This window comes from Lontra canadensis, unplaced genomic scaffold, assembly GCF_010015895.1.
Source record: "Lontra canadensis isolate GAN:19392208 unplaced genomic scaffold, GSC_riverotter_1.0 scaffold66, whole genome shotgun sequence".
Lineage (NCBI taxonomy): Eukaryota > Metazoa > Chordata > Mammalia > Carnivora > Mustelidae > Lontra > Lontra canadensis.
The window spans coordinates 10101798-10118328 of NW_022631060.1; the positions used below are offsets into that span (position 1 = coordinate 10101798).

General features: G+C 65.7%; 1 protein-coding gene across 1 annotated transcript; it reads right to left on the reverse strand.

Moving 5' to 3' along the window:
- Positions 1-2887: 2887 nt before the first annotated feature.
- On the reverse strand, positions 2888-15972 carry TSPAN32 (tetraspanin 32). The gene is given in 14 exon segments (XM_032879760.1): positions 2888-2993; positions 2995-3115; positions 3564-3655; positions 3951-4034; positions 5736-5822; positions 6041-6090; positions 6093-6120; positions 6338-6439; positions 11262-11336; positions 14538-14635; positions 15376-15490; positions 15665-15742; positions 15744-15764; positions 15881-15972. Coding segments are annotated over 14 exon segments (1065 nt in total). The 5' UTR covers positions 15956-15972; the 3' UTR covers positions 2888-2954.
- Positions 15973-16531: the final 559 nt, after the last annotated feature.

The following is a 16531-nucleotide window of genomic DNA, read 5'->3' on the forward strand; positions in this document are numbered from 1 at the left end:
TGTGGTCTTTGGAAGGGCCCCAGGCCCAGCTGCCAAGCCCCCTGCACCAGGAGCACCTGCCCTGCACCCACCCCTGTCTGACCACCAGACACTGGAGCCACTTTCTCCGCCACCAGCTCGGCCAGAGGGGGTGAGGGCTCGGCGTCCGGTGAGGGACTCCACGCTGGGTCTGAAGACCTCGCTACTGTTTCTGGATCCAGGAGAGCCCCGCTCTGGCCCTGGTCTCGTGGGCAGGTGCCTCTGGGCACAGGAGCGTCGCCGTGCCCGCGGCCCACAGCGCCCCTTCCCCAGACCCACCAGGAACGCACCCTGCGTGGGGGGACTCTCAGTGAGGCTCCACTGGGCTGCGTGTGAGCGCACATGTACGTGTGTACAACCCTGCTGTCGTTGCCCCATCCTTCTCTGCCGCACGAGTCCTCTGGGGGGAGGGCTCTCGGACGCTGGGAGCTGTGGGCTGAGCTCCTCGAGGTCAGGTAGTGTCTCCCGCTCCAGGAGCGCCCTCCAGAAGACTTCACCGCCGGCCCGTACAGCCTGGCCCAGAGTTCGTGTCCTTCCTGCCAGGACCCATCCATAGCCTCGGGACCTCGGCTGTAGGTCATTGTCACTGGCCAGCTGAGATCGGGGCTTCCCAGCAGGCCTGAGGCACCCGGCTCTCTTGGAGGCAGACGGAACCTCTCTTCTTGGCCTCTGGTGCCTCCATGGGCTCTCAAGGAGTGTATCTGGGCTGCCCCCACCTCTGCACTGCTGCCCCCACAACCACTCCCCTTCCAGGGAGCCCTTGGGGATATCTGCGTGCCGGTGTGTCACCTTCCAGACCTGGAAGGAATCCTTGTGATGGGCATCGACGTGTCCTCCTGGAGTGCACTGCTGCAAGTCCCATGGTCATTCCCACTGTGCCATGTCTCCGGGAGGGGCCCACAGGCTCTTAAACCCTGGTCAAGGGGCTGTGGCCAGAGAAGGCACCTGCTTCTACCCTGTATGGCCCCAAGGATGCTGCTGGAGGGGCAAGGCTGCCTGCTGTTCGCCGGCACCTGGTGGGGGACACCCCCAGGCAGATGTCCGGCATCAGAACACAGTCCAGGAGAAGAGGAGACAGCTCGATGAGGCCTGTCACATGCTCCCGCTCCCATAACCCAGCCCGCCTGTGCACGTGGCCTTCTCCAGGTCCAGTGGGGGCCGGGTCAGGCTCAGTCGTGGATTTTGCTGCTGCAGTGCACGTGGCTCCTGTGTCCCGGAGTCCAGGGGACTTCTCTCTGCACCCCAGCGAGGGTGGAGCCAGGAGCCTGCCCTCTGAGGCCTGTATCTGGATCAGGCATCTGACGCTCACGCCACGAGGGCCCCGGTCACTGTCCTCAGTGATCGTTGTTCCTGCTGCTCACGTCCCTCCGCCCGGCTGCCCCATAGGGCGCCAGCAGGGCTCTGTCCCCGTGGCCCACCTGGCCTCCGTGGTGCCGCACTAGGGCCTCTGTCCTGTCCCACCCACGTCTGTTTTCTCCGTCTCATTTCTTAATAACTGTCTGGAGAGGGGCACCTGCGTGGCTCCGTTGTTAAGTGTCTGCCTTCGGCTCAGGTCACGATCCCGGGGTCCTGGGATCGAGCCCCGCATTGGGCTCCCTGCTCAGCGGGGAGCCTGCCTCTCCCTCTGCCACTCCCCTGCTGTGGTCCCTCTCTCAGTCTCAAATAAATAAAATAACCACCTGCAGATTGCCATCCCGCCGAGTCGCTGGTGGACAGAATTTCGCTCCATCCCCTTTTCTTTCCTCTGGCTCCACCACTGCCGTGCAAAGACCACGGCCCTGTAAAGGATGCCAGCTTCGGGGGTTGTTGTCTGTAAATCATATTCTGCGAGCTGTAGAGGCAGGCTGACCAGAACAGGACCAGAGCGGGGTGCGCATGGCCGGGGATGGACTGTCCCCCCCAGTGTAGGACCCGTGAGATGCGGGTGTCCTCGTAGGGGGACAAAGTCTGCAGCTTGTTCCATTAGGTGGGAACGTGCTAGCTTTCAGGAGGCGTGTGTGCGTGTGTGTGCATGTGTGTGTGCCTATGATCGGAAACACAAGGGGAGGACCGGGGTGGGTACTTGTCACTTAGTCACTTTTTTGGCTGCTTGTCATAGAACGGTCCTTCTGTTTTGGAGGGAACCCCCCCTTTGTTGGTCCTGCTGGGGGCTTGGGATTCTTAGTGGAGGGTGCACAGCCTTGAGGACAGGGCACTTAGAGAGGGGGTTCAGGTGTCCGGGGGACTGGGAGTGTCTGCAGCGCCCTCCCACACTCACGCCAGATGTCTCGCCTTGAGCCCCGGCACCTGTGATCGCGGTGTCCCTGAAAGTGTGAGATTTCTGCCCGAGAGATGGAGGCTCCCTGTGGACCTCATGTAGCCACAGGGACCCTTGAAAGCAGAATGGCCCCCCACCATCGCTGGAGGGACAGGGAGGTCGGAAGTTCTCAGCTTGAGGACTGGGGTGCCCTCGATGCCTGGGAGACGAAGGCCTCTAGTACAAAGGACGTGGTTTTACGGAGCAGAAGACCATCTCCGCTGACGGCCAGCAAGGAGGGGGTCCGCGGTCCCACAGCTGCATGGACCCGTGTTCTGCCAAAAAGCCTGGCTGAGCCTGGATGGGGTGCTCCCTGGAGATTGCAGCGTGCAGGGAGCCCTGCCCGGCTCAGCCCTGGGCTCTGACCTCATGAGACTGGGCAGAGGGTCCGTTCCTGCCTGCCCCGTGGCTTCTCTGTTCTGACCACTTCCCAGCCTGTCCCCACAGGGTCTATGAGGGACCCTGATCCCTCTGTCCACTGAAACAAAGCCTGCTTCTCTGGGCTGGCCTCCTCCCGCGCTCCCCACCCCCTGCCCCCGTCCCTCTGCGATGTGGCAGAAAACACTTCACATGGTCCTTGTAAGTCTCACGTTTGGGCCGACAGAGGCTCTGTGGGCCCACAGGTGGCGGGACAGTTGATTCAAAAGGTGTCAGTCATCCTGGAGCAGCTGAGGGCCCCCCAAGGGTCCTCTTGCACCCGGGCAGCCGTGGACAACATCTGCTTCAGTTGGGGGCTGTAGCGTGGGGCTGCGTTGGGAGTGTCTGAAGAAGCTGGGCTCTGGGGCCTGGCAGCCAGGCACTCTAGGAAGCAGACAGGACTGTGAGAAGGTTCTAGAATGCACTGGGGCCAAGCAGGATGCCTGGGCAGGGAGGGACCCAGAAGGCCAGGGCAGAGGGGCTGGGGGTCCCGGTCTGAGTCCTCCCTGGAAAGCCTTTGTGAGGTCAGGTCTTGGTGGGGAGTGGGACCAAGAGAAGGGGGTCCCTGTGGGGTTGTAGGTGTGCATTCAACTCTCCAGCCGCCCCCCTCCCTCTGTGTGACCAGCCACCCCCAAAGCACCTGCCTTAGAGAATCAGCCTGGGCTCTTGGTCTGGGGGTCCCAGTGGCTGGGGTCAGGCAGCCCTGCTGGGGGCGTGGGAAGGGGCAGGGCTCTGTGGCCAGGGAGCCAGCCTGAGCATCTGGCCTGCTCCACCTGCTGCCGGCCTCTGGCCCTTGGGGGGTGGGGTGGCTGGGGGCCAGGCAGGGGCCTACCTCCGGCTCAGGGTGTATTTGCCCTTGCGATCCAAGCTGCCACCGGAGCGAATGGCGAACCAGAGAAAGGAGCTGAGCAGCATCGCGTATACCTGGGAGGGAGGGGGTGTCAGCTTCGGTGCCAGCAGCCCCAGGGGAGGGGTGCCCTGCCCCCCGAGGAAGGCCCTGGGCTCTGCAGGGCTCTCAGTGGTCTGGGGAAGGTAGCGAGGCAGGCACGGTCCCCTCCCAGATGCCTCCCTGGGGTCTGCAGCCTCCCTTCTGGCTCCCAGTGCACGGGGAGCCCTGCCGGTCCCCGAGGCCGATGACCGTGGCCTTGCATTGCGGTGGGGCATCCGTGGGTGGAGGGGTGGGAGGTGGGGAAGGGGTACTGGGGGAGGGCGCGCCTACTGTGATGGCGAGGCCGGTGCCGGTCAGGGCGCAGGCGACGTTTCTGTGCATCGTCAGGAAGCTCCTGATCTCCCGCAGGCAGTCCTGAGCCAAGGGCGGCTCCTATGACGCCCGACCTGGCTGTCCCCTCCCCACCCACGATCAGGGGCCTCCGCCAAGGCGTGGACCTCTAGTGCCCACCTGGGGCCAAGTGCTGGGGTGATGTGCAGTGCAGCAGGTCGGGGGGGTGTGCTGGGGTGGTACGCTCCACGCCCCAGAGCTCACACACAGGCGAAAACCCGCGGGAGGGAGCGGCTTCCAGGGGACGACGGAAGGTCGCTGCCCCAGGGCCCAGCACGTGCATTTCTTAGGCATCCTCGAGCCGCCTGGGCTGGGGCACGGGTCTGGCTCCCCCTGGGCAGGCTGGGGCTCCCTCACTCCCTGGCCCAGGGTGAGTGGAGGGCAGAGAAAGAGCTGGGGGAGGGGCGTGGGATCCTGGGCTCTCCTAGCCTCCTGCTCCATCCTGGGCTCCCAAGCCTCCCCAGGGCCTGGCCTCCACAGGGGCTCTCTCTCCAGGGAGAGGGAGGTGACGGCCCCATCTCTGAACCGCTCGGATGGCGGCGTGTGAATTGGGGGAAGGTGTGACATTTGGGGCAGGCCCCCTGGGATGTTCGGGGGGTGGGCTTCTTAAGGCTGGGTTGGGGAGGAAGAGAAGGCTCGCTTGGCATCTGTCTGGGCTGCCATCTGTCCACCCGTCACTGGACAGAGACTGGGCCCTCCAGCCTCCCTACTCCCACCTGGGCCTCTGCCCCAGCTGGAGTCCCAGCCCTGCTCACACCTGGGTCATGGGACTGACCAGTTGGCCTGGAGGTTGGGACCTCTGGCCCCCAGGGGCAGCTGGAAATGGTCCCAGGAGCCGTGGGCCACAACCCTGCAGCCTGACCCGGCTGCCCCGTGAGAAAACGGCCCCTGGTCAGCCCCTACTCCCCGTGTGGCCACACTTCTTCCGGGGGGGCAGCCTGGGGGCCTGACCACCGCCTAGGACACCATCCTCGCCCCACCCAGGCCCATCCCAGGGAGGCTCCAGCGCCCATGCCCACCCTCTGTGGCCTTTACAGCAGGGACCCCGCCATTCTGGGAGGCCACAGAGCAGTCCCTCAGCCGCTTTGCAGATGGGCACCCGAGGCCTCCCGCTGGGAGGAATGCCCTCTCAGGCCCCTTCCCGGCGTGCTGGGCCCTCCCTGCCGCACCCCTCCCCACACGCCTCCCTGCTGGGGCCAGTGGTGCTGGGTGGGCTCCCTCCCTTGCTGGGCCAGGAGCCATTTGTATCCTCCTGTCTTGATGTTGGAGGACGGCCAGGAGCCTCTCGCCCAGAGATAGGGGTGGGTTTGTTTCCCGGACAGTGGACAGCGGGGGAGGGGAGCCCGGGAGGGAGGTGGCTGGGGGAGGGTTGCAAGGGTAGCTGGGGGAGGTGCCAGGCCCCTCTCTGGGCCCTGGGGAAGAAGGGCCTTCTCTGCCTCTGCCTGCCACTGGCCCTCCCTGTCCCCTCCCTGGAATGTCCTTCTGGACCAGCCCCCTCCAGACCAGTGTCTGTCTCCCACCTTCCCCTGTGCTTCTGGGGGCTTCTGAGGGCAGGCCTGGCCTCGGGGAGCCCCAGGCTGGAGCTGGGTGAGGGCCGAGTGAGGTAAGGGAGCATGGGGCTGAGTCCAGCCCTCCCTGCTGCCTCCAGGAGCCCAGCAGCGAGCGGCACGGGCCCGGGGGAGGCCTAGGGAGGGAGAGCGCAGGGTCCGGGCCTCTCCTCCTCACCTGTCCGGCTGCCTGCTGTCCCTGACACAGACTGGCCTCCACGTCCCCCAGGAGGCCGAAAGGGGAGCTCTTGCCGCAGCACAGGAACTGCAAGAACACGGGGAGGGACAGGGCTGCGAGGCGGGGCTGACGGAGACAGTGCAAGGAGGCCCCCGGCGAGGGGTGCCCCGCAGAGCTGCCCCCAGAGGTCGGGGCCGCGGGCTGCCTGAGGGGCACTGGGCAGCCCAGCCCTCCCAGCCCCCGGGCTTCCCCCAAACTGTCCCCTGCAGGCTGTCAGCCCAGCCGCCGCCCCGTGGATGGGGCACCTGCGGCCCCTGCCTCCCGGGCTGCGACCCAGTGGCCACAGGGGCCTCGCTTCACACTGTGCCGTCACCAACCTGATGTTCTTTAGCAGTTTTGGACGAGAAACATTTCCATGTTGCTTTGGCCCCCGGATGAGGCAGCCAGCCTGGCCCGGGTCACGGGAAGAAGACAAGAGGTCTTTCCCCCTCTCCCCGCTACCAAGAGGGCGTCGGTGGCCTGTGTCCCGGGGACCCCCGGCTTGGCCTCTGGCCCCGGGTCAGCTGACTCTGGAGGGGGGTGACAGCACCCTCCATGCTCACCGTGTCCTGAATGGCCACCAGCTGCTGCCGCGGGGTTCCGGACAAGTTCCACACCGCCCGCTCATACGCCAGGTCATAGACGTCCAGCACTGTGTCCTCCACCTGCACCGAGAGCACCGTGGGAAGACCCCATGTGGGTGAAGCCCCTTCCCTAGAGACGCGGCTCCCCGGGGTGGGGCTGGTCCCCGTGAGCCGTCCTAACAGCCCCCTCCTCCTTGCACCAGGCAGAGCCCCCCAAGGGCAGAGCCTGGGTCACTGGGGAGGCTGGTCCCCAGACTTCCACTGCGGGGACCCCTCCCAACAAGAGTGACCACCACTGCCCCTTCCCGGGCTGGGCCGGGTTCCAGACCCCCGAGCCCTGCGGCCTGCCTCCAGCTCTGGTCTTCCGGGGCATGGTGGGCCTGACCGAGGGAAGGGTCCCCCCGACGTCAGTCAATCTGGATGGTGGGACAGGGAAGCCGACAGTCGGGCCTGGGCAGAGAAGCATGGAGGAGCTTCCTGCCAGGAGCTCAGCTCCCGGTGATGGTCTAGGTCTCTTCCTAGAGCCACTGGTGTGTCCCAAAACCCCAGGCAAGGGCCTTTGACCAAAGAAGCCACGGGCATCCGGGGCCAGCTGGGGGCAGACGAGGCAGGTAATGGGGAAGGAAGGGATTGATGGGGGGCCTGGCCGGGCTCTGCCCTAACTCTGCATCCCAGCATCACCCAGACCTTGTTGCCTACCCCCTCCTCAGCACCTCCTTCTGCCTGTGCTCACACTGCTTCCCGCGAACCCAAACGCCCACCCTTGCCAAGTTAGTCCCCCAAAGACAAAGACAAACTGGAATTTCACCTCCTCCAGGAAGGCTTCCCTGACTGCTCTGGCCTCAACAGTGTCCTGGAATAGGCCAGGCTTCTTTGCGCACTCCCCACCCCCACCTTCAGATGCCTCCTGCTCCTCTCAGAGACCCTGAGCACTCACTTCCTTGCCCCTTTTCCCACCTGGGACACAATGATGGCAGCTCAGGTCTGCCCTCAAGGGCCACGGGTGAACCGATGCCCATGCCTGCTCTGGACACTCAGGTGCTCCCCGGAAGGGGTGGCCATCCTGCGGGCAGCCTGGGGGCCGGGGTAGGTGGGCCGTGGAGGCCGTGGAGGCAGCCGCTCCAGGGCCCCCGTGCCTCCATAGGAACCCGAGGAACTTGCATCCCAACCCCCAGCGCCCCTCTTGGCACTAAGCGACCCTCCTGTTGAGACGTTGCACTGCAAGTCATCCCAAACTGGGTCAGCTGGCGTCCAGCCAACCCGCTGGGAGGTGGGAAGTGCCTTGGGCTGGAGGGCGGGCGTCAGGCTAGTGGCCACTCAAGTTTGAAATGAAGCCGAGACCACGAAGCCTCTGTGCCAGGGGAGGCTGGGGGCTGAGTAGAGTGGGCCGGGGGTCAGCGGGCCTGGGGTCAGCGGGCCTGGTCGGTGGGCCTGAGGTCAGCGGGCCTGGGGTCAGTGGACCAGTGGCCGAGACAAGGAGGCCACCTCAGACCACCCCCCTGGTTCCACCCCCCACCCCAGGGTCCTGGGAGTAGCCGGGCGCCCCGAGGCCAGCTCACACCATTGTAACGTTGGTGTAGGAACAACGTGCTGAGCTGGGGTCTGTCCCCACCACCCCAGAAGCTGGGGACACGAGCCCCCGCTGCAGGCAGAGATGCAAATCCTGCAAAGCCGCGTCCCTCACCCAAGACCCCCCCGACCTGGCAATGGGGGCCAGGCTGAACTCTTCCCACGGACCTAGGCATCTATCCCCCTGTACCGGCTTGGGGGTGCTCTAGGAGCCCAAGTCCCTGTTTCCCCAGGAGAAAACTGGGGTGGACCGGGTGCTCTCAGAGGCCACCAGGCCCTGCCACCTCTGAGTCTCTTGCCAGGGTCCCCCTCCTTAATCGTGACTTCCAGACCTCCAGGAGTGCCCCCTAGGATGGATTTGGAGCAACAAGGGTGGAGAGTGGAAGCTGGGAAACACCGTGAGGGGTGGGGCACCCCCTCATTGACCCCGGGGCCTACAGCCTGGCTTGAGGCCACGGAAGAACGTGGCTGGTCCCTTCGGACTCTATTCTCCGCCCTCCCGTCTGTGGGGACGCCCCAGGCCTCGGTCAGCACCCCGTATTTCAGGGTGCCTTGGGGGTTGTCCAGAGAGATGTCGGGGACAGCGGGGGTAAACAGGCTGGCCTTTGGGCTCTCTCTGGTCACCGCGCTGCCAACAGGACCCTGGGGAACCAAGGTGTCTGGGGCTGGGACGTATCTGGGCTGGGAGGGTCCCCGGGGAGGCCCGGAGTGGACGGCAACCCCTCAAGCCAGCCGGGATCCCCCGACATACTCCCACCGAGCTCTTCGCATGCACTCTGTCTCCGCGCCCCCTCCCCCGGGGTGGAAACTGAGGCTGGGAAGGCAGCTGGTCACATGAGGGTACCAGCTGGGGAGGCTGAGCCCAGTCAGAGCAGGCAAATCTCCCACGCCCTAGTTGCTTCTGTGCCCGCAGGGGCCTGGACATGCACACAGACCTACTGGGAGGCAGATGGGGGCCCCCCAGGCCTTGGACCCGGGAGGAGGCTCAGCCCCCATCTGGGGTCAGGCAAAACCCCAAGAACTGACTCCTGGGGGCCGGTCGGAGCCTGGACCAGATGAGGATGATATTGTAGGGCATGGTGGCAGGCGGTTGGGACAGAGCAGAGGCCCCGCTGGGAGCTGTCTGGCTTCCACCCCTCCCCTTCTCAGAGCAGGATCCCCTGCACAGCCCCTCCCTGGCAGGACCCAGGATCCAGGGCTCCAGCTATAGACACAATGTGTCAGGGAAGAGACGATGGGCTGTAGCCATCCCAGAAGAGCCACGGGAGGCCCCAGGGCACCCTGGCAGCCGTCCTGACTGGGCCCACGCACGCTGTCCCCAGACCTGGAATGGGCCAGAGCAGTGAATGGGAAAAAGGAGCCTGAAATTCCAGCCCACCCGGCTCTCCTTGGGCGAGCTGCTGGCCAGCCCCACTGAGGGCCCCAGTCATTGTGTGGGGACACCAACCCCGTCTGGCCTCGCAGCCAGAGGAAATGTCATGGGGGGTGACCCCAAAGGCCAGGGTGGGGGGGCAGTCTGGGGAAATCCTTGGGCAGGGATGGGAGAAGAGGCATTGACTCGGGGACCTGGAGGGTGGGCTGGATCCTTCTGGCCCTCCTGGGTCCTCCTGGCCTGGTTCCGCCAGCGTGACCGGGCCCCCCGCCCCCTGAGACTGGGAACCGCTTCTGCAGAACAGGGGCATGACTGCCGCGCTCGGCCTGGTGACTCAGCCTCGTGGACGCCAAAGAGCACGGAGAGGGAGAAGCGAGGCCCACCTGTGGGCCGGGGTGGGTGGGGGGCGGCACGGGCCGCCAGGACCCGAGAGGGTAATCACACAGCTAAAAGCACACGGTATGACCCAGGCCCGGTGTCGCGCCCCAGCTGCCCTCTGCGAGCCTCTGCTCCTGTAGGCCTCTCGTCTGGTGGTGGGGGGCGGGGGTACAGGCAGCAGAGAGGCTGGGGCCGCTGGGGACTGAGACACACACGTGAGGAATCATGCTTGTCACTTGCTACTTGCACAGTGTTTTGCCAGATGCTGGACATGTTTCAGGCGGTTGGGCCTTGGTTTTCCTGGGCTGGTCCTTGCGGAGTACATGGAGAAACTGAGACCCAGTGAGGGACCACGGACAGTCAGGGCAGACAGGGTCCAGCAGCAGAGCACTCCTGCCCCTCTCTGTGGTCCCTCCTGCAGGCCCTTTGGCGTCTCAGCTCGCCCGGGGGGCTCGCCTGGGTCTGGGCTCTCACAGGACCTTGTCCAGGGCTGGGGACTGGGGGAAGGCCTGTCCCTTGTCCCTTTGGCCTCAGCCAGGGGAGAAGCTGGGCTAGGGGCTGGCCCCTACTTGCCATCCTGCCAGGACCCCCCTCTCTGAGCCTCTTGGGTCCCTACTTCCTCTGCCCAGACAAGGGGCCTGGTTTTGACCCCTGGGTCTGGAAAGGGTCTGGCTCCACACACACACTGGCCAGCCCATCCCCCAGGCAGGCGCTCAGCCTCCCCTCGGGGCCCTGAATTCAGACAGAACTTCCGGAGGACCATGCTGGGGTCCGCGCCCAGGTCTGCGGGCTTCGCGCCCTGCTCATATACGGGCTCTGGGGGCTGTGGTCTTTGCGACTGAGTTAGCCCAGAGCTGGCGCCTCCCCCAGCCCCCCAGACTGGGACAAGGGCCCTCTCACACGAGTCCATCCACACCTGCTGAGCCAGGCAGTGCCCAGAGAATGGATGGGTCCACCTGAGTGGATGGATGGATGGAGGGACGGACGGACGGATGAAGGAAGGCGCCACCTCCAGCAGGGCGTCCATCCCCACCATGACCACGAGCTTCACCACCCCAGTCACCACCAACACAGAAGCCCTGGGAAGAGCCCACAATGGGGATGGGGCCGGGAGGACAGCCTGCCCCCCACCCCCGCTGGGCTGCCCCTGCTCCAGGACCGAAGGGTGGCTGTCCTCCTGGGGACCAGACTCTGACAAGGCCCAGTCGGCAGGGCAGTCCCTTCTGGGCCAGTTTCCGGAGCACTGACCCCTCTAGTCAATCCCTCAGGTCGGCCGGGACCCTCCTCCTCCAGCCCTTCATCCCCTTTCCAACTCCTGGCCCCTCCCAGGACCTGGCAGAGGGCAGGGCTGAGGGGCTGGGGGTGAGGGGGTCGGAGGCCTGCCCCTGCTCCCGCTTCCCTGGGACCTCCTGCCCCAGCCCCAAAGAGGCCTGGGCGTCAGGTCTCTGTGCCCCACCTTCAGGCGGGGGACATCCCCCCAGAATGGTCTCTCCCGGGGAGAGGGGTGACTCCCTGCTCACAGCTCACGTACCCCTCCCTCACGTGCCCCTCCGATGTGGGATGGGGGCGGGGCTGGGCGCTCACCTGGGTGGGGTTGTGGAATCCCCAGAAGACCACCTGTACCAGGGCACCGAACACCAGGGCAAAACACAGGAAGCCCTGGGACAGAGGAGGCGTGGGTCACAGGGTGCGGCCTGGCGGGCCACCTGCAGCTGGTCTCCTGCTGGGTCTCCTCCTGGGGCTCTGGGCAGCTCACTGGGCTGCTGGCCACACAGCCTCAGCGCCCAGAGGGCCCACGTAGGCTCCTTCTCACTGCGCCAGCTTTGTGGGGGCACCGCTGGCTGCCCCGGGCCGCATGTCACCGGTTGGGCCGACACAGCACCCCTTCCTGGCAGGTCTGCAGCCCGGGGCAGCCCGGGGCTCGGTTCTCCCCACCCAGGGGCCTCCTCGTGAAGAGGGACACCCAGCAGAATCAGTGACTGGTGGAGTGGAGAGATGCCTGCAGGCAGAGCTCTGCGCGGACGCGGCTGGGCAGGGCCGCACCAAGAAACCGTCCCACCAGCTGCTGGGAAAGGGGGCCGCCTCTGCCCAGCCCCCCCAACTCGGTGCCGGCACGGGGATCCGGCTCTGCTCAGGCGTGGGCAGCCCTCGCCTTTTCCTACTCCCTCCAGCCCGGGTCCCTGCAGGCCTCGGTGTCCAGGATCCTCCCTCCCCCTCCTCCTCATCCCTCTCCCTCCTCCCCCTCCCCCTCCTCTTCCCTTTCTCCCTGCCCCTCCTCCTCCTTCCCCTCCCTTCCTTTCTATCCTTCCTCCTCCCCTTCCCCCTCCTCCTCTTCCTCCCTCTTCCCTCTCCTCCTCCTCCCTGCCTGGCCGAGGGCCTCCTTCTCCATCTGGAAACCATCGCTCACCACTGCCTCCAGGCTGGAGGCCCTGAGCCAGCTCAGGGGACCAGCATTTTCCAGAAATCCTTTCCTTCCCCAGGAGAGAGCGCGTTCCCTCCCCACCTCCGCCTGCCTGCCTGCGGAGGGGGCCTTGGGCCAGGTCTCCTTCGTGTCCCCAGGGCCCGTGCCGCTGTGCAGGCCTGCTGGGGGCAGCTGGGCCCAGCCCCGCATTTTCTTGCTCCTTGTAAATAAAATACGTCAATAAATCAGCCATCCCTGCCAGCCGTGCTCCAGCAGCAGTGAGCTGGTTCATTTCCTGCTCTGGAGGCCTGTGCAAGGCCGGAGGGGGTGGGGGCAGGAAGGGCGGATGGGGGACAGCAGCCAGGTGCCCCGCAGGTTGGGAAGCGTCTCCCTGCTTGATGGTCCTTCTGTGTGTGCCTCTACGTGTGTGCGGATACACAGACGGGCCGGCACCACAGGCCCGCAAAGATGCACACGCGTGTGCGGGCCCCTGGGGGGCCATGGGTCCGGGGTCTGGGGCGGGGTCTGGGGGCAGCAGGTGGCTCCTGCCCAGAGCGGTCCGCAGGCCCTCTGGTGGGGCTGGGCGTGCGGAAGCGAGACCCCCGCCGCTCCTGAGCCCTACCACCGACCAGGGCTGCAGGGCGGCCCCCTTGAGCATCTGGGCGGGGAAAAGCAGGCAGGAGCTGGGGGGGCAGGACAAGGCAACCGGCAACTGCCTTCCGCCCTGGGGAGCACAGGGCTGTGACCCAGCACTGTGACCCAGCACCATGGCGTCCCCTGGTGGCCATACTGTCGTCCAAGCACGGGCCTCTCCAGGCCGTACCTGCCCTGAGACAGCCTTGTCCTCTGGCTCTGTGCCCCTCAGGCAGACCCCAAGCCTTAGGGCTCTGCTCTAGGGGGACAGTCGCCTACCCCACCAGCTCCCACTGGGTCTCCCTGCCCTCCCTGACTCCCGGCCACTGGCAGGCCGCCACGGCCAGAGTCTCAGAGCCTGCTTGCACCGGCACTGCCCGGCCCACGAGCCAGGGGGGGCCTGGTCAGGGCTGGAGCTGCCTGGTTCCACGCTGCTCCCTAAGCCCACTCCGGGCTGGCTGCCCCGGGCTACAGCTTTGGGAGGTGACTGTGTCCCCGCTCCTGCAGATGGGGACACCCAGACATTTGCTGACACAGGCTGGATGGAGAACCCTGCCGGCCCTGGGGGCCCAGAAGGCTGCCCTCCGTGAGTCCGGGGGCCTGGCTCAGGGGATCGTTGGTCCATGAGCCCCTCATGGGGTTGGGGAGAGTTGGCAGGAGCAGAGGGCTAGAGAGAGTGGGGGTCTGGTGGCTGGAAGGGGCCGAGGGAGGCTGCGGGGGTTCTGTGGAGCTGCAAGGAGACCGTGAGTCCGGGAAGCTGGAGGGACTGGGGTTCAGAAAGTCTCCCTCTTCTCGAGCTTTCTGGTTCCCCTTGCAAACCGGAGAAGCTACGGTCCCGCTCCCGGGGAGGCGGGAACCTCAGACGTTCTCCACTGTTGCCCGGGCCCCGGATGAAACCGGGCCGACGCCAGCATTGGCTCGCACCGCTGTGGGCGATTTGTGAACCATCTCCCGATGTCCGCCTGTGGCTCGACTTCCAGCACACCCTTCCCCGGCTTCTTGAAGGAACACGTACCCTGGACTCTTTTCCACTGTAAACCCCCAGCCCCGAGTGAGGGAGACACCAGCCTCCTGTCCTTTCCGAGTCTCCCAGACGCTCTGCCTGGGGCTCTCTGTCCCTCATTCACGCTCTTGGGTAAACTGTGTTCACTTTCTATCCCATGTGAAGCTGAGGGCCCTCCTGGCTGGTCCTGCTGGAGCCCTCTGGGTCCCTGGAACTGGCCTGCCTCCCTCAACGGGACTCTGTCCTGAGCCTGCGAGGAGCCCTGGAAGGTGCCAGGCTGGGAGGGCAGGTGCCTGGGGGCAGTGGGGAGCCAGGGAGTCTAGGTTCCAGTAGGGGAGGAGGGCCTGTGCCCAGAGTGGGCAAGACAGATGGGCCCTGGGGGGGCAGGGCTGGCGGCGGAGCAGCAGGAGAGGCCAGTGGGGACGAGCAGGAATGGGGGCAACAAGGGTCCCCTGTGGGGTGACACAGAGCCTCTCTCCAGCTGCAAAGGAGCAGGGTGGGCTCAGGTGGGCCCCCCGGGCACTGCACGAGCCCAGACCTACAGGTGACCTGGCCTGCGTAACAGAACCAGATGCTCCCTGGGCCTTGGGCAATGGCCCCCCAGGCCTGGGAGGGCCTACGCTGCCTTTCTCGCCCCCCCGATGACGGGGTAAAGCAGGGCCTGGCCGAGGGGCCCTGGCTGGGCAGGTGGGGGGCCCGGCTGGCAGATATCCTTCAGGCCTCTCTGTCCGGACACCGTGGGAGGGGCAGACTCCCTGGGCTCTCCCCCACCTGCTCCTGATGGCACCCCAGAGGCTGGGGACTGGGGGCAGGGAGCACTCACCCCGGCCATGAGGCCCCCGGCCTCCCTCACAGTGGCTACAGCACCCAGGACGGCACCAAGGGCCAGGAGCCCAGCCAGGCTGCTGGTGGTGTAGAAAGCTGGGCGGGCACAGAGGGAAGGAGGGTTAGGGTGCCCCGACAGGGGTCCCCAGTGCACAGGACCTGTATTGGAAATCTGACCCAAGGGTACACTTTGGGGGCGGGCTTCTGGGAGCTCTGAATAGACCAGGAACCCCGCTCAGGCCAAGGTGGGCAACCCACCACCCACTCCTTCTGCTTGCCATCCTCAGAGGCCGGAGGCAAGGAGGCCAGAGGCCCCGCCCCCCACTTCTGGCTATCTCAGAAACCACCAGGCAAGTGCGGGGTGCTCGTTCTTATCAGGACAGGCCCAAGACCCAAGCTTCCTGCACCAAGATTCAGGCTCCAGGGTAAAAACCCGGGGCCTAAGGGTCAGGAGGCCTGCGGCTGAGACCTCGGCCTGACTCTCTGGGCCTCAGTTTCCCCCATGGCTGCTCTCTGAGACCAAGCCCCCAGAGTGCATCCAGGTCTGGGCCCTTTTGTCCCAGAGCAACCCCTCCAGGATATCGGGGACATCTGGATGCCACCTGACACTCCCACCTGTCCCCAGGCTCCCAGAATGGGATGGGGCTGGGACCCAGACCCCTAGCTCTGCCCAGTGCAGAAGGCTGCCAGGGTGGCCCTCTCTGCCCCCATCCACTGCCTGACCCAGCCCAGCTCCTCTAGGAGGCCTCCATCTGCCCAGCCTGGAATGCCTCCCAGGCTGCCTTTGCCCTGGAAGCCCCCTGACCGGCAGGAAAACCTGACTTGACTTTACTTACCCCAGCGGTGCATGGCCTCGTAGGGGGTCCTGTTTGAGGATGCATGGCTGATGACAGCAAAGTGGGCCCCGAAGTAGGTGAGAACCGCCAAGGTGGCCACGGACAAGCCCAGGAGCTGGGGGTGGGGCAGACCCAGAGTGTGGGGGCAGGGCCGGACACAGGACGAGGCCCGGAGAGCAGGGTCCGGGTCTCCTGGGTCCCTTGACCAACCTCCCTCTGGCTTCGTGGTCTCCCTTGAGACGGGCTCAGCATCGTCTCCTCCCTCCTGTGCCAGCCGACACGGGTTCACCTGCCTCCCAGTCCCGTGCTGCCTGGTGGGGCCCACAGGACAACCTGCCCAAACAGCCACCTGCCAGTGGTCCACCGCCAGGGGCCCCAGATGCATGTCCCTGGGGCAGGGTGGGGACAGCAGGGCCAGGTGTGTGTGTGGAGACCACAGCACTAGAAGTCCACGGACACGGCCCCCCACCACCCCCACACCCCTCCCACCCGGCCGGCCTGTTACCAAGACAAAGAAGCTGGTGACCAGCATCTGGCATTTGGCGACCCTGACCCGACTCCAGGGCCCCATGGTGGCCATCTCTTCTCCTTTCTCCTCTCCCCTCTTCTCCCCTCCTCTCCCCGCCCCTCCCCGCCCATTGTGGTTTCCAGCTGGGTGGGGGCCTCAGCCACAGCTGCCTGCCCGGGAGGTAGGCTGATCTCTTAGTGTCGGCACACCCGGGGAGCTGAGCCTCTGGCTGTCCCGGAAGACGGAAGACAGGCAGGAAGGCAGGGAGGGCAGCGAGGCCAGCTCCTGCCACCCCCTGAGGTTCCAGCCCTGGCCCAAGGCACAAGGACCTCTGAGGGTATGAGCCCCCTCCCCAAAGGGCGCGGCCTTGCTCTTGGTGTGGCCACAGAGCACATCCTGGGAGGAGGTGGGTGGAGGTGGTGTGTAGAGGCCAAGGGGCCCGGGTAGGGGGTGAGCTTCTCGTGCCGGGAGTAGGCAAGCAGAATCTTGCCCAAGGCTTGATCCTTGGAAGAGCTGGGAGACAGGCTCGATTCTGAACGTCACTACTGGAGTATCATCTTCGGAAACACCATCGGAAATGTTCTGTGACGACAACATTTTGGGAGAGGTCATTTGGAGCAGAACCCTCTGGAGGGCACCAGGGTGGGC